Raw genomic sequence first — 17,903 nt, forward strand, 5'->3', positions numbered from 1 at the left:
TGCAAGGTTAATGATATGGTTATGCCATTATTCTGAAGCAAAGTTAGTGTGGGTCACCTTGGTTGTCTATGTTGGTCCCAGCCTGTGTAGGATGGTCTTGTGTTTCCTTGGGTTCTATAAGTGATTACGTGTTCTAGAACATCTGAAAAAGAAATCAAAGCAATAAGCTTTAGTTTCTGAAACATATGAGTATAATAGAAAAAAAAATCTATCTAGAAGGAATTGAAGCTGGGTAAAATGGTCCTCACACTGAAGGTCAAGTTTGCTTTGGGATTTAGGATTGATCTGAGGGAAGATGCAGGTTCCATCTTTCTCTTCCTTTAAGAGGGACAGTTCTCAGCCTATGAGTTGAGACCCCTCTGGGAGCTGAATGATCCTTTCACAGGTTGCCTAAGACCATAAGAAAACACCGATATTTACATTACAAATCATAACAGTAACACAATTACAATTATGAAGTAGTAATAAAATAATTTTATGTGGTTAGGGTCACCACGGCATGAGGAACTGTATGAAAGGGTTGCAGCCTTAGGAAGGCTGAGAACCACCACTCTAGAGGGAGCATATTGGTGTAAGTGTCTACATGGGTCTGCTTAACTTTCTCCGTTTCTTTTCCCTTTGGTCTGAGATTGGGTTCAAGCCTCACAGATGCTGAGCCTAGTTGTGTCTCTCAGAATTCCTTCTTTTTCATATCCCTCTGTATATAAAAGCTTTTAGGCTGGGGCTGTAGTTCAGTTGGCAGAGTGTATACTTAGTATCTACAAGGTTGTGGGCTCTGGGTACCCACATAAACTGGATCCCTGTCACTCCAGGACTTGGGAGGTAAAGGCAGGAAGAACAGTTCAAGGTCATCTTTGGCTACCTAGTGAATTTGAGGCAAGCCTGTGCTACACCAGGCTCTGTCTCAGAACAAAAAGCAAAGTTTTAATAAACACATGGTTCATATAGACGGTCTGCTCATTCTTTACAACTTTACTTCAGCGGCTCAGAGCTAAGTTCAGAGTTTCTCAGTCTGTTTTGTACCTTTTTTCTATAGGCCCTGAACCTTGGTCCAGGCTTACAGAGCCAAGTCCGGGTTCATTATCGCCCAAGTCTCCCTCAAGGGTTTACATACTTATCTATCCTCTTTGGTTTTTTTTGTTTTTTGTTTTTTGTTTTTCGAGACAGGGTTTCTCTGTGGTTTTGGAGCCTGTCCTGGAACTAGCTCTTGTAGACCAGGCTGGTCTCGAACTCACAGAGATCTGCCTGCCTCTGCCTCCCGAGTGCTGGGATTAAAGGATCTATCCTCTTTGAAGAAACCATAGCGCCATTTTCTTTCTTCTTGCTTTCTGTCTCCACTCCTACTTTCTATTAAAATTATTGGTCTTTAGAATTCCTGCATTTCTTCCCCATTCACTTATTAAGAAAAACAGGTGTGGAACGGCTTAAACATTAATGCTGGAGCAGGCCTGGGGTGAACACTGCGCATATCAGCATATATTCTTTCTTATCAAGCTATTCTTTCCCAAGTTTAGGCAACTGGTATTTACTTTGATTTCCTACTAGTAAGGCGTAGGTCCAAGATCACTAATTTTCTGTTCAGTCTTTATCCTCCCAGATAACAGTAGAAAGTCTCTGGAATGATTCACCTCCATTGTTGTTTGCTTCTCTTCTTTTTTGCGGGGTGAGGTGAGAGGTGAATTAAGCTACTGGATCCCATTGAAGAGAACCCTTAGTTTCTGAGGCTTTCCCCTCTTCCTCATGTTCACCATGTCGCTGGTTACTGATTTCCTTTTGTCAGTGCTACTTCTGTGTCTTGTACACAGAATTTCCTCTTCCCATTTTTTCCCCTCTCTCCTCTAGGATCCCATGAGCTCATGTCAAGCCTGAAACTATTGGGTTTTGTCTCACACGGTTGCCACTATTATTCTTTAAAAATGCAACTGTGGTCAGCCATTGTCCTCCTCCTCCTCCTCCTCCTCCTCCTCCTCCTCCTCCTCCTCCTCCTCCTCCTCCTCCTCATTTATGCCCCAGCAGTGCTTAAGCATGCATGGGCAGCCCGTTTATGGCGGTTCTCCAGTTGTTCCTATCCTGGGCAGTCCTAGATGCTTCTGTTATTGTCATACCCGAGGTTCCACAGTCTTCCTTTATGCTGTCTATCCAGCACTTTTTGGGCCTTCCTCTTCACCTTATCCCGTGCACTCCTCCACGCAGCGCTATCTTAAGTTATCTGCCGTCATTCATTCTCATAACATGGCCGAAGCGTCTCAAGCACTGTTGCCATATCCTGTAGTTTACTTCCTTCTGTAGACGGAGCTATTTCTTAACGTCATCATTGTGCAGCCTATCTCTTTGTGTGACACCTAGAATCCTCCTGAGACATGCCATCTCAAACACATTCAGCCACTGTTTCATCGTCCAGGTTTCAGAGTTGTAAAGTCAGCTCAACACAAGTGTCTCATATACTTGTAATTTTGTTGTTGTTACTGTGTCTCTTGCTGACCAAACCTCTGCTAGTGCCTGGAATGCAGCCCTTGTTATCCCTATCTGCCTCTTGACATCTGATAGTTCCTCCTTTGAACTGAGGGAACTAGTTCACTTACTTCACTTACCAAATAGAGTGGTGGAAGTTAGTGAAAATCTTGGTATGGAAGTAAACATCGAGAAGACTGAGATACAACACATGGGAAGGGCACACAAGGATTCTAACATTGCAATAAAGAATCAGAACCTCAAGCAAACAGCTTTGTCTATCTGGTAATCTCTTACCTAGAAGAAATTCTTTCTTTTTCCTTCCTACCCGCCCTGCCCCCCCAACAGGGTTCTCATGTATCACAGGCTGGCAGGCTGGTCTCAAACTCAACCAGCTCACCAACGACAAACCTAAACTTTCTGATGGACTTATAGGCCTGACCACTTTACCCAGTTTTGGAGTGCTGTGGATAGAGATTAGGGTTCTGTGAAAGCTAGGCCAGTACTCTACCAACCAAGGTACACCCACCAGGTCCCAATATTAAATTCTGACCAAACTGTCAACAGCCGGGCGGTGGTGGCGCACGCCTTTAATCCCAGCACTCGGAGGCAGGCACATCTCTGTGAGTTCGAGGCCAGCCTGGTCTACAAAGGGAGTTCCAGGACAGGCTCCAAAGCTACAGAGAAACCCTGTCTCGAAAAACCCAAAAAAAAAAAAAAATGTCAACAGATGGCTGCTAGCGGACTTATTTCATCCTGTCTGGGTTCTGAAACCATGTGCTCACTATCAATTATAAGCTATTTAGGGAAAGGGCTGTCATTTATTTATTTATTTATTTATTTATTTTTTTGGTGCTGAGTTGATCCCAGGTCTTAGAACACGCTAGGGACAAACTTTTTCACTGAGCCCCTCTACCCTCCAGACCCATGTTTTACCTATTTTCCCTCCCTAAAGGATACATACATATATATATATATATATATATATATATATATATATATATATATATATATATATATATGCGGCTATGCCAGCAATTTGGGCAGTGTTACAGAAATCCATCAGACAGGACAATTAGCATTCTTGGAAGCCAGGCCTGGGAACTCACACCTGTAATTCCAGCATTTGGGAGGCTGAGGCAAGAAAGAGAATTTTTGTCAAGTTTGAGGCCAGCCTGGGCTAATAATAAGATCTTATTATATATATGTAAAAGGTATTTTGTACGTGTGTGTTGGCTCAGCAGGTAAACGTGCTTGCCATACAAGCCTGACAGCTTGAGTTGAATCTTCAAAACCCATAGGAAGGTCAAAGGAAAGTTGTCCTCTTGTGACAGAGCATGTGGGCATGTGCAAGCATGTGGGGGTGAGTGTGCGTGTGCGCGCGTGCACACACACACACATACACACAGATAAATAAAGCGGTTCAGTGTAGTGGTACAAGTCTTTAATCCTAGCACTCAGGAAGCAGAGGCAGGTGGAGCTCTGTGGGATCCAAGGCCAATCTAGTTTACACAGTGAGTTCCAGGACTGCCAGGGCAATACAGAGACATCTTGTCGCAAACAAATGAAAACAAACTAATAAATGAAATACTTAAAACTATTGAAGAGTTCAGGATGAGTTTACATAGGTTGGGCATTTTACCTTAGCTGATTTTGAACACAAAAGGAATTTTTATAGGTGGATAAGGTTAATGAATAAATAAATAAATATTCCAATTTCATGTTTTATAATTACATTCTAACACCATTTACAGATCTTTTGTGAATTTCTTCCCATGTTTGGGGCAGGTCCCAGTCTTTTAAATTTCTTATTCAGCTGAAACAAATGCCTTTCAGGCAGAATATGTTATTTCTAAAGTCAGTCCAGTTTATCCAATAACTTTACCTCAGCCCTTGAACCAGGGCTTAGCTGTGGATGACCAATTCGACTATTCTATCGCTGCATCCTTAACCAGAACATCTCACCATAATCCTCGGTAAAGTGGAGGAAAAGACACCTGTTGTTTTTCCAACCACCCGCTGACAAGGTCCAGTGAGGCGCAGGTATTCCTTGGAATATTTGCATCAACACATCATATCCCTGGTGCATTACATTATCGACAGGAGTGTGCTGGGACTTTGCTCTGCGATATTTGGCTCCTTTCACCCTTCGGAAGCTGCTGCTGCAGCGAAGAGAGAGTGGGAGAAGAAAGACTGTGGTGTGTGGAGACGGCATTCCTTTCTTTATCCCTCTCTCAAACGGAGTGAAAAGTAAACAGAGTTTATTGTAGATGCCACTAAGGATTTCTTGCCTAGCACTTATCACAGTGCAGGGGTTTGTTTACGGGGTGAATGACCAGGCTGAGTTTTCCTCTTAGATCTTTGTTATCTCCCACCCCTAGAAAAGCCCTGATATCCATTTGTGGAACAAAGAAAATGGATTTGCTTCATGTAGAGGAATTTTTTTTTCCACATTTTCTGGATTATATATCTTTCTTGCAGAAAACTTAAGAAGGCTAAACTTTTAACCTTAGTTTGTTTCCCGAGGGAAGGATAAACATTGGTACTGATTGAAAAAAGGAAGGAAGGAAGGAAGGAAGGAAGGAAGGAAGGAAGGAAGGAAGGAAGGAAGGAAGGAAAGAAGACATGACTGCTCCTCCTAGGTACGGTGGAGATGGAGGTTTATTGTAGATAAAAAAGAAAGCACAGCCAGAGGCAGAGACATCTGGGAGAGTCCAGAGTGAACAGGATACTGAACCAAACCATTGAGGAGAACAGGAAGAGAAGAGCCAGAAAACCAGGGAGACCAAGAGACCAGGAGCAGAAAGGGCAAAAAGGACTGGTGTAGCCAAAACGGCTGGACTATATAGGGAAAAACTGCTGGGGAAAAGGATAGGTAGACCCTGGCCTGGAGCTTTTACGGTAGGGGGCAGGGTATGCCAGTCATGCCTTGTGACAGGTTGGGACTGAGGGATGCTGGGAGAACCTGGAGGCCAAGTCTGCTTTGATTTGTTAAATAGGCATCTCTGTTAGCCATTTGTCTTGACTTACAGAATTTATGTACCAGTTTAGAGAACTGATAAAGGACTTGAAGTAAAGCCATAGACATCTAGGCAAAACTTGGTTTGAGGAGCGAGAGAAAAAGGGAATGGTAACACCTCTGCCAGCTTGGTCACACTAGCGTCACTGCCGAGAGGGGTACTAGTTAGATGCAATAAATAGCTAGAGGTGGAAAAGGACTTTTTCAAAGCTAGTGAGAATAAGAACTTGCTTGCAATCGCATGCTTGACTGGTGTAGAGTTGGGAGAATTTAAAGACATATGTCCTTTCTGGCTTATTATTTTTATGTGTGTATGGCTTATGTGTGTGTGTTTACATTGCTTTTGGATACATTTGCTCACCAGTGTGTGTGTGTGTGTAGACCAGAGATTGACATTTGGAGACTTCTTCTGCTGCCCTCCACCTTACTTTTTTGAGATAGGGTCTCAGTGATCTTTTTACTAGACTGGCTGGTCAGTGTGTTCTGAAGATCTTGCCGTGTCTACCACTCAGCACTTGGGTTACTCATTGGTCGTGTCCGGTCTTCAATGAGGGTGCTGGGGATCTGAACTCAGGTCCTCATGCTTGTCACGGCAAGCACTTTACTCACTGAGCCATCTGTTTTCTATCCATGAACCTCAAAGTCAAAGATGACAACCTTGTGTCCCACTGTCAAAAGGCTGGACATCCCTGCAAAACCCTGAGAAACTTGACTGATGTTTGTAAGACTTCAGATCAAAAGTGACGTGGACAATCTCATAACAGCATACAGAAGTATTTTATAGAATTAAATGTCTGGTTATCATAAGATGTAGGCACTTTGGAAGACAGAGGAATCTTCTAGATCTGATGCAAATAGCACACAGTCTAATTTTGCCTTCAGGAATATTTGCTAGGACATGTTTGTTTTCAGTGTGGCTACTGATACATACATAAACATAAGCAAGTATAAGTTTAATTAGAATTTCAGCACAATGAGGTCATTGCTACTTCACACCACAATCAGTTCTCTTTTGTTATTATAAAGGAGTGCTCCCAAGGTGGAGCAAGAATAATCTGTGCCCCAAACCCGCTTTGGTTTATTACCCAAATTGCTCTGGGAAATTTCCTTTCTGGTTTTGCATTTGTTTAGCAGGTTCCTTACAATATATGTGTGACTAAAATCATTTTAAAAGCCTTAATTGTATTACAAGGGCAGCGATTCTGTAGATCTTGTGACAACACATTCCTCTCTTCTGTATGCGTTTATTTCATTTCTTTTCAGTGGTTGATATTCGAACCTCTTTCATTTACAGTAGATCCAGCCACACAGTTCACAAAAGTGCCTAAGCAGGTTCAGGAGGGGTTAAAGAATGCACTACTGATACAAAAACTACCACTCTGTTATGTAATCTCTGCAGTCTTGTAGTCGAATCTAGGCTCTTGTGAAATTATCAAATGACTAGGGAATATGATATATGATTGGGAAGTAATACAAAAAGAATTGTACACGCTGCCACATCTGTACATTTTGTTCCATGAACCTATTATGATTTTTGACAAGAAGCAGCAACTTCCAAGTTTTAGATGTTTAAATGATTTAATTTTTGTTGTTGTTTGTCTTCATATTTTATGAAGAAGTACAGGTTGTGGATTGTGTCTAAAATATATCATTACAATTCCAGACAAAACAGAATTCCACTGAGACATTAATGAATACGCAGGGAAATACCATGGGAATTAGAAGTCACATATAATTTACAAAGAAAACAAAAACCATTTTTTTGGTTGTTTTTTGTTATTGTTGTTTTTGAGACGAGGTCTCAATATGTAGCCGTGGCTGACCAAACTCACAGAGATCTGCCTGCCTTGCCTCTCAAGCACAGGGGTCAAAAGCATGGGGTGCCATCACACTCAACTGTTTCTGATTTTGTTGTTTTGAAGCAAGGTTTCATGTGGCTTAGGGTAACCTTGAACTTCTGGTTCTCTCTCAAGCACTGGGATGCCAGCACACACTTCCACATCTTCTTCTTCTTCTTCTTCTTCTTCTTCTTCTTCTTCTTCTTCTTCTTCTTCTTCTTCTTCTTCTTCTTCTTCTTCTTCTTCTTCTTCTTCCTCCTCCTCCTCCTCCTCCTCCTCCTCCTCCTCCTTCTTCTTCATACAGGATCCCATGTTGCGGTTACAGACATGTATCCCCGCATTCAGCTCACCATTTATTTACTTACTTCCTTGAGACAGGGTGTCCTGTAACCCAGGCTAGGGTCATAGTGGGTATATAACCAAGGAGATCTTTTTTTTTTTTTTTAAATATTTATTTATTTATTATGTATACAATGTTCTGTCTGTGTGTATGTCTGCAGACCAGAAGAGGGCATCAGACCCCATTACAGATGGTTGTGAGCCACCATGTGGTTGCTGGGAATTGAACTCAGGACCTTTGAAAGAGCAGGCAATGCTCTTAACCACTGAGCCATCTCTCCAGCCCCCCAAGGAGATCTTGAACTTGTGTTCTTCTTGCTTCTACTGGGACTGAAAGTGTACGAGTGCATGTCCTCACACACAGTGTATACAGAGCAGACAACCGGAACCAGGGCTTCGTCCATTCTAGGCAAGCATGCTCCTGAGCTACGGTAGTCTTCTGTTTTTTATTTTGTTCTTCTTTAAGATAAGGTCTCAAACTATATTTCCAAATGTAACCTCAGGTTTGTATTGATGCTCTTGCTTTAGCCTAGTAAGTGTTTACATCCTAGGTGTGAGCCATGCTTGGCATAAATCTAGGTTTCTATGTTGTTACAAAGCATGGACAAAATTCTCCTTCCAAAGAGTTTTCCAGGCTGGTAAGATGCTCAGTGAGGAAAGGCACTTGCCACACAAACCTGGAGACCTGAGTTTGGTCCTTAGATCCTTGGAACTCAATAATTCATTTCACGAAGTTGTCCTTGGACTTGGAAACATACACCATGGCACTTATTTGACCGCATAAGGCAATACTCATATCATAATAACAAATAAGATTTAAAAATTTAATTGAAATAGTTTTTTTAAAAGAATATATATGCGTTAATTTAGTTATAATGAATACTTGTTGTTCTTGGTGGCTCAGGCTTTCTCAGTACTTGGAGGTTGAGGCAGGAGGATCACTGGGCGTTTAAGAACAACCTGAAAGGCAGGCCAGCCTAGGCTACAGAGAGAGAGAGATGCTGTCTCAAATCACACACACACAGAGTATTCAGTGCAGGACCTGCTGGAGTGATGGCTTCTGGATCTGTGGAATTCCAGTCTAGAGAATTAACTGTCAAAGCCAAACCCAAGTCACACTTTGGAGGATCCCTCTTCGTTTTCCTTTTTCTCTTTCTTTCTTTTTTCTTTTGTTTTTTTCAAGACAGTGTTTTTCTGTGTAGGTTTGGTGTTTGTCCTGGAACTTGCTCTATAGACTAGGCTGACCTCGAACTCACAGAGACCTGCCTGCCTCTGCCTCCTGAGAGCTGGGATGAAAGGCGTGCGCCACCACGGCCCGGCCATTTTGCTTTTCTCTAATCAGAGGAAATTTGATAAACTAGAAAGCATAATGGAAAAAAGTCAATAAAGGGCAGAGGAGAGCTAAAGAAAGGGGAAGAGGCCTTGGCTCTTTTTGTTAATTAGGGCCAGAAAGGGGATTTCCTATACCCTAAGTGTGCTTCAATCTCATAGGCTTGGCGAAAGGAAAACGCTCAGTGATTCACCCCGCTTTCTCAGTAGTGAGGCTCAGCCTGGTGCACTGCAATTTCCTCTTCATGTATTATGGAGTGACTAATGGGAGAGCTGGGTCGCCAACCAACGTTTCGCTCCACTCAAAGATATAGGATTTCAATTGGCCTTCGCCTGCTGGGAAAGAGGAGGTTTAAAACTTCTCTTATCATGAGCGGGGCTCTTAGAAGTTATGAAGGGACTTCCCTTGGGACTTGTTACAACAGAGGGCAGTGGCCATAGAAGTTTGAGGGTAGTTTCCTGTTTTGCTCTGCCGTATCTTGGGGTGGCTCTGAAGCTCTTTCTTACCTCTGACAGAGTAAAATGCTCACAGGGTTGATTAATTATCTCTGGGAATTCACTGAGGGAAACTGGGCAAGGACAGGTAGTTTCTGATGGCACGTGTAAATTCTAGGTAGTAGGTGAAGCTTTGTCAAGGGCCCACTCCAGAGACACCCACGCTGGGCTCTCCTTTGCTTGGAGAGTCTTCACCAATACCAGCATTCCAAGTCCTGATGAAGTGGTCAAATTCACAGGAACAAAGCTTTGGGAAGGATTTACACATACAAAAATCGGCAGGGTTTTAGGCCCTGTGACTAGCTTTGTAGACACAGAAACACAAACCAAGCCATCTCGAGTACCTCAAAAACTTTGCCCATGTGGCTGTTGGCATCCATACTTCACACAAAATTAAAAATTATTTCCCAAGATGCACACCCTGTGCTCCAGTTGATATCTTAATAACTTGATTAAAAATTTCCCAGAAGTCTATTAGAGTCAGGAAACAGTCTGTGGTGTAGGTGAGGATTTGTTTTTGCAACGGAAACTTTTAGCCCCCATGAACAGACTAGCCAAAAACCCTCAGTGTTTGTCCTCCATCCTTACCTGAATGGATAATGAGAAGTGAAAACCTGGTTGGAAGCGTAGGTTTGCTTCTTACTCTCTCTCTAATGGCCAGGTGGACTCACAGTAGTCAATTTTCAAATTGTCTTTTATTTTCCACTCTCGAATAAATTTGGGCATTCACTATCAGAGACATTGTTATCAATAAAATTAAAAAGACCAAAGCCAGGAGTGGTGACACTCCCCTGTAATATGAGATTCGGAAGGCCGAATCAGGAGGATTGTTCTAAATTTGAAGCCAGTCTAAATCTACACAGTGAGCTCCAGGTCACTGAGAGCTACATAGCAATACCATGTGTCTAAATAAATAAATGCAGTTACCATAAAGATGGTGTGGGTAACCTGGGGGAAATATTTTAATTAAAATATCCAATAGCCGGGCACTGTGGCATGTACCTGGCAGAGGCAAGCACAGCTCTGTGAGTTTGAGGCCAGCCTGGTCGACATAGTGAGCTACAGGCTAGAAAGGGTTAAAAAAATCAACAAGAACAAAAACAAAAATTCACAAAAACAAACAAAACCCCAAAACTCGATAACTTGGGGGGTGGTTAGAGTATGGTTTGTCCTTTCTTAATTAAAACTGAGTCTGATAGTCCTTTGGCCAGCTCACTGCAGAAACTATGAAAAACCCCGAAGGGCTGGGTTGCTGTCCAAGCCATGGAACTCCATTCCCCTGTGCGAGCTCTAGCCTGCCGGCCTCAGTCGCTGCAAGTCTCTGGAGGTCTTTCCCCTGCTTGCAGACATCTAGGCTCCCCAGGGCTCGGGTCCTCCAGCGTACACCACGGTGCAAGGCCGGCCGCCTCAGGCTCGCCGCCACCAGGTCGTGGCAAAAATCTCTTCCCTTCTCGGGGCCCCAGGAGCCAGGCCGCCTCCCTCCTCCCTCCCTGCTGGCGGGGCCCTTTCCCAGCCCGGGATCAGCAGTAGCGGCGGCAGCGAAGGCAGGAAGCGAAGCCCTTGTTGATGCTGTTCCGTGGCGCGCCTGTCCGCCCTCCGGCGGCCTCTAGGCTCTTCCGGGCTTCTGGCTTTCCCCCCTCCGCGCGTGCGCAGTGCCTCACGAGGGGGCGGGGCTCAGATTCCTGTCAGCGGCGGCGGCGGTGGCGGCGGCCGTCAGTGTGCGCTGAGGAGAAGCCCGAAACGGACCCTTTGGCTCTCCCTCTCCCCTTCCCCGCCCGAACCGTCTTCTCTCTGGACTCACCGGGACTCAGTTCTCCACTCCGCAGAGCCGCTTTCCACGCCGCCGCCGTTCTCGTCGCTCGGCCGGCTGGGAAGTGACTGCCCTCGAGGAGGAGGAGGAGGCAGCCGCCCTCGCCTCGCCGCCCCCGGTTCGGTGCCCGCGGTCCCGGAGAGGAGGTGCCGCCGCCACCGCCGCTCCCCCCCTCCCGCTGCCCTCGGGCCGGGCTGGGTCGAGCTGCGATGCCCTCGGACTTCATCTCATTGCTCAGCGCGGACCTAGACCTGGAATCGCCCAAGTCCCTGTACTCGCGAGGTGAGTCAGATGGGGGGGTGGGGTGGGGCGTGGGGGCGGGGAGCGCGGGCGCGCGGAGTCCCGGGGGTGCCCGTCGGAGCCCGGCTCAGCCGGGCTTACCCCCTCCTGAAAGTCCCGGACTGGCCCGGGGGCGCCCCGGGAGGGCCGGGGGTGATTTGAGAACCGCGGAGCGGCGGCCCCTCCCCAGCGCAGCGTGGGACGCCTGGGGGCTCAGGTTCCACGTCCACCCCCCCTCAGTCCCCGAGTCCTCTGCGGCCCCCGAGGTTCGCATCCTGACGGGCGGCCGCTCCCGGCGCCGCCACCCTCGGCGGGCTGCCGGCCCAGCCCTCCCCCGGCTCGGGAATCACCCCACTGGTTCCCGTGCCGGCGCCGCCGGAGGGTCGGGACACCTCGGCTTCTGTGTCCTCGGCTTCTCCTCCCCGGCAAAGTTGCCCCACTCGGGGTGCGTGGTCCCAAGCGGATTCCGAGCTCAGGGTCACCATTTTTTTTTTCTCCCTCTTTCGGCTTGTTTGTGCGCGGTCGTCCTTACCACCCCCCCCCCCCCCCGCTCCGGCCTAGTCCACTCCCTCCCCATGTCGGGACGGCCCCCCTCGACCAGGCGTTCTTCCTTTCCTCGTCATCCTCTTGCCTGGAAAAGGCTCGAATTTTCTTCTTTTCTCTCTTTCACCTCCGTGGCATTCTAATTACTTCTCTTCTTTGGCAAAGATAGGGATGCCCTCCCTGGATTACTTGTATTCCTCTCCCTGGAGTACCAGGCTCGGGCACAGTCCTGCCCTTAGAGAAATTTCTCTTTGCTCTTCAAGGGCTCCTTGCAGAGAGGAGGCAATGAACAGAGCTTCCCATTTAAAACTGTTTTGGCTGAAGCCTTCAGGGGATTCCCAGCATCTAAAACATTAACACTCGAGGTGATCTCTGCTGGGGTTAAATTCCTACACTGGACACCATAAGAATGTGTCAGAACAGGTTCCCTATGCAAGGGGTATCAAACCCAAAACACCCACGTTCGTACTCCACCACTTAGACCAGTGGGAGGGGGCAAAATACGGGTCTTAAAGATTCATTTATATTTTAAAACATACCACGGTGAACCCTTTTCCTGAGAAATCCAGCATTTCTCCTGTTTTTAGTTTTACAAACCCACCGGATAATTTCACCTCTTGGGGTTGGGGGACTGGAGGGGACTTAAGCCTGGCATTAGTGTGTAGTCATATTGTTTCAGTGAATCAGAGGGATATGGTTTATCCTGGAAGGTGCTGACTTTATAGACTATTGAGTTTGTACATGGAGCCCTGCTTAGTAACTGTTAGGCCATTGTCTGTTGTGCTGATGACTTTAGTTGGCAGTCACTATCCTGTAGGATGTTTCTCAGATATTACCTAAATAGCTTAGAAATATTGTAGTCTCAAGTGTCAGAAGAAAAAGAAAATATCAAGAGGTGATCCTTAGAATAGGGCTAATGTACAATTGGATGCTAAAAATAATCAAGACAGTAACACCATTTGGGCAGTAGTCATTAGATAATTTTCCATGAAACAAATGCTTTGTCAAAATCTAAGTTTAGCTTTGAAACCAGTGTAGAAGCAACCCAACCTTCCTTTTGCAGGGAATAGACTAAACTAATATGGGCTTTAAGCTCTTAAAAATACATAATAGTTATATAAGAGATGTATGCTATCCTTGGCATTTTTCTCATTCAGCATAAAAAGTACTTAATGCTTTTTGTGTTTTTCAGATTCTCTGAAGTTACACCCATCCCAGAATTTTCATAGAGCTGGACTATTGGAAGGTCAGCAAAGTACCGTTTTTACAGCATATTGTGTTAGTATGCAAAGGCTTTCTCTGATATGGAGTTGAAATGGAAAAGAGGGAAACTTTGCAGACTCACACAATGTAGTTTTTTGCTAAGGAGCCTGATCCTTCTTTTAGAGCAGCTTAATGTTTCAGTGGGTTTCATTGTTGTGCTTGAAGTGCTTGTAGGCCATTGTATCTGCTTTGAGAGGCCTCAGGGAAATCCCTTACGATCATTTAAAATTATATGTTGGGTGTTCTACTTTAGAATTTAAGTTAATTTTTTTTAACACAAACTGAATTTGGAAGGTTCAGACATAAAGATGATAAATTAATAAATATAGCAGTGACACCAAACACATACTTAGATTAAATTCTAAATTGGAAACTTTTTTGGATGTTGTGCATTTCAAAATGATATATAATTTATTTACCAATTATTGATCTGATATCTATATCACTATATCTAAAGATAAAATGCTAAGTAATCGATGATTGAACTATGCTTAGAAAAAAAAAAGGCCCATAGAATGTTCTGGAAAAGTTAATCGGATATGTACCTTAAACAGATGACAATTGCTTTAAAATCTTTTTATTTATTTTTTTTAGACTTTATGCTTAATCATCAGAGTTTGGTATTAGATAGTAAGGATATAATTTCTCCATTATTATTATTATTTTTTTTTGGTTTTTCGAGACAGGGTTTCTCTATAGCTTTGGAGCCTGCCTGGAACTCCCTTTGTAGACCAGGCTGGCCTCGAACTCACAGAGATCCGCCTGCCTCTGCCTCCCAAGTGCAGGGATTAAAGGCGTGCGCCACCACCGTCCGGCTCTCCATTATTTAGAAATGAGAAACAAGCTGAAAGTAAAAGACTTGGAGAAAAAGTTCAGCAGCAGCAGAAACACTTCTTTCTGTGTTAGTCCATACTTCTTATCCAAAGCCAAGTGCCACTATGAAATCTACGTATCCACTAACAAGTACTTTATGATCTCTTTGAAAAGGGCCTTGGATATTTTTCTATAACTTGAATTCATGGCTTTTTCCTCCCTTAGAGGTAGGTTAGTCCTGTAGATACAGTGGGGGAAGTGGGTGTTGTAATTCACCTTAGGTTTAAATACCAGTTTAGCAACTTCTTCAGCTCTGTGACCTGAGGCAAGAGATTTTTACCGTTCTAAACTTTATTATTTCTTCTACAAAAGTAGCTCTCTCCTTAGTTAGCTAATGTGTATTAGAGTGCCTAGTTATAGTGTTTGGCTTTATTATTATTATTTTATTATTGGATAGTACTGGGGATTTATTTACTTTTGATTTTTGAGACAAGTTTCACTATGTAGCTCTTTTGTTGTTCTTATACAACTGGCCTGAAACTTAGAGTTGTCTGCCTCTGCTTTGAATCCTGAAATTAAAGAGTGTGCCACAGTGCCCAGCAGTACCTGGGACTTCAAGAATGGGAAATAAATATTCTCTCTGTGCCATATAGCCCTCACAGGGAGAATCATAATCGGAGCGATTACCAGGCAGTAGAAAGACGGAAAATGTATTCATTACTTAAGGATGTATTTTATAAATGTTAAGGGTTTTCTTTTTTTTTTTGTTTCTTTGTTTTTAAGATTATTTTTATGTGTATGGGTGTTTTGCCTGCCTATACATGTCTGTAGCACGTGTGTGCCTTGTGCTAAGAGACTAGAAAAGAGGGTTGGATCCCCAGAGACTGGAGTTACAGATGGTTGTGAGCTGTCATGTATGTGCTGGGAATCAAACCTGGGTCCTCTGAAAGAGCAGCCAGTGCTCTTCTGAGCTACCTCTTCAGTTCCCTAAAAGTTAGTTTTTTTAACTTTAGCATCAGCATTGTTTTAACAATATAATTTAGAGCATATAAAAGGTTCTCAAATATTTATTGATTATATTTGTACATATAAGCTTGTGCATGTGCGTATTAATGTGAAGATGTTTTTAAAACTAAATCAGAAGAAGAGAGACATTTTTATAAGGGTGTTCTGTTTTGTTGTGCTTTTTGTTCTTTTGGAGACAGAATCTCATTATGTAGCCCTGGCTGTCCTAGACTCACTATGTAGAACAAGCTGACCTCAAACTCACATCCTCTGATCCTCTGTTGCCCAAATGCTGGATTAAAGTTGTGTGTAGAAGTATTTTTTTTTTCGGTTTTGTTTTTATTCAAGACGGGGTTTTTCAGTGTAACAGCCTTAGCTGTCCTAGTATTTGTTTTGTAGACCAGGGTGGCCTTGAACTACATAGATCAGCCTGCCTCTGTCTCCTGGGTGCAGGGATTAAAGGCGTGCGCCACCACTGCCTGGTGAAATGTTTTTTTGTTTTTTGTTTTTCCCACTCAATACAGGATTTCTCTGTGTAGCTTTAGAGCCTGTCCTGAAACTCGCTCTGTAGACCAGGCTGGCCTCGAACTCATAGATATCTGCCTACAAGGTATGTGTCACTACTGCCCGGTGTGAAGTGTTTCTTAATGAAGATTTTTAGGTTTTGTTCTCAATGATGATAATGCCAGACCATATTTGTTTGCACTATTCTTTCTCCTTCCTGGACTACAAACCCAAGGAGTATTATAATCAGAGAGATTATAAGGCAGAAGAAAGATAGGGAAAATGTGTTAACTATTTAATGAGCTATTTTAATGAGTTTATAAAAATACTAATGTGCATACCAGATGTTTGTGCCTATATGTTAATTTTTTTTTTTTCCGTGTGTGTTTTAGAGGCAGGGTTTCTCTGCCTAGCCCTGGCTGCATTTTTTATAGTTCCATCTACTTTTTGTTTGTTTGGTTTTGGTTTTTTTGAGACAGGGTTTCTCTGTGTAGCTTTGGAGCTTATCCTAGAACTTACTCTGTAGACCAGGCTGGCCTCAAACTCACAGAGATCTGCCTGCCTCTGCCTCCTGAGTGCTGGGATTAAAGGTGTGCGCCACTACCGCCTGACAGCCGGTACTTTGAACTAACCACTGGACATCTTCTCCAGCCTTCTTTTCTTTTCTTTTTTTTTTAGGCAGGCTCTCACAGCCTAGGTCCTCCTGACCCATCCTTTTAAGTGCTGGAATTAGAGGTGTTTTAGCTACTACATCCTAGTGGATCAGTGGACTCAGAATTTCTGTAACCCTTTGAGATGTTAAATAGCAATTATCCCACTTTAGAGATAAAATGGAGGCATATGAACATTTAGTGACTTGCCTAGAAGCACATACTTAGTAAGTTACAGCATCCTGCTGTTGCAGCTGCTATTCCTTCTCTTCTTTCTCCCTCTTTCAAACTTTCAGTCCTCCTGTCTCAGCCTCTCAGTGCTTGGATTCCATGCCCAGCCAACTTAAGTTTTTAAGAAAACAAGTTATAAAACCTGCAATTGGAAATTATTAAACTTGATAAATAGGTTAAAGATTATCCTTGCCATTCAGCAGTGTTTGCTTTTAGCCTGCCTATTAAAATAATGCTGAGATTTCTTGCTACCATGATTTTAGTTAATGTGATGATTGCCTGACAATAGGTACATGGTCTTAACTAATTAGTACAATAATGCACAAGTATTAAAACGACTTCAACTGTAGATCCAGTGCTCTCTTCTGACTTCAAAGGGCTCCCTCACATGCCTGGCATATGCACACATAAATTTAAAATATATATAAATCTTTAAAAAACACTGTATTTTTGTTATTAAAGGTTTTATTTTATGAGTGTGAATATCTTGCTTGCATGCACGTGTACCATGTACGTGCAGTGCCTTTGAGACCATAGTGGGTGTGAGATTTTCTGGAACTGTAGTTAAAGGTGGTTTTGAGCCACCATGTGGGTGCTGGAAATCAAACCCCTGTCCTCTGCAAGAGCCAGAAGTGCTTTTAATTAGTGAGTGAGTGAGTGAGTGTGTGTGTGTTCTGGGCGTGGGGAGAGAAGAAATGTCTATAATATATATATATATATATATATATATATATATATATATATATATTTATTTATTTAAAAATAGCATGATTTCTAGTTAGGTACAAATTCATTACTAGCCGGGCATTAGTGATGCACGCCTTTTCCCCAGCACCAGGAGGCAGAGGCAGGTGGATCTCTGTGAGTTTGAGGCCAGCCTGGTCTACAAGAGCTAGTTCCAGGACAGGCTCCAAAACTACAGAGAAACCCTGTCTCGAAAAACCAAACCAAACCAAACTAACCAACCAAACAAACAAAAAAACCCCAAACCAAACTTGATTACTAAAGCTAAGAATTATCTGGGGGGAAAGTGAGCATATTTAGAAATTGTCTACTGAAAGACACTTGTTTTGGTTTATTTTGTTTGCCAGGCCTAATAACTTAGACTTATGAGGCTGAGGCCAGAACATGACAGGGCCAGTCTGATCAACTTCATGAGACATTGTCTCAAAATAAGTCTGACAGATGATCTGGGAATTGCAGCTTTAGTACAATGTTTTCGGTGTTCTAGGTCCAGTACTCAGTACAAATGTACAGAGAATGTACTAAGAAATGAAAGTAGACATTAAGGAAAAGGTCAAAGATGGGCAGTGGTTACCCTCGCCTTTAATCCC

General features: G+C 43.5%; 1 protein-coding gene across 9 annotated transcripts in view; it reads left to right on the forward strand.

Annotated features, from left to right (window-relative positions):
• Positions 1 to 11,165: 11,165 nt before the first annotated feature.
• The window catches only part of Nfat5 (nuclear factor of activated T cells 5), an 85,142-nt gene continuing 78,404 nt past the window's right edge, over positions 11,166 to 17,903 (forward strand). For 3 of the 9 annotated variants that reach the window (XM_057754122.1, XM_057754123.1, XM_057754127.1), the window contains exons 1-2: positions 11,166 to 11,563; positions 13,296 to 13,349. In XM_057754122.1, the coding sequence (XP_057610105.1) occupies positions 11,491 to 11,563; positions 13,296 to 13,349 (127 nt within the window). In that variant the 5' untranslated portion in view covers positions 11,166 to 11,490. Of the gene's footprint in view, positions 11,564 to 13,295; positions 13,382 to 17,903 lie in introns of all 9 variants that reach the window. The other 6 variants (XM_057754128.1, XM_057754131.1, XM_057754130.1 and 3 more) reach the window with 3 other exon arrangements.

The sequence above is a fragment of the Chionomys nivalis genome, chromosome 21 (assembly GCF_950005125.1).
Source record: "Chionomys nivalis chromosome 21, mChiNiv1.1, whole genome shotgun sequence".
Lineage (NCBI taxonomy): Eukaryota > Metazoa > Chordata > Mammalia > Rodentia > Cricetidae > Chionomys > Chionomys nivalis.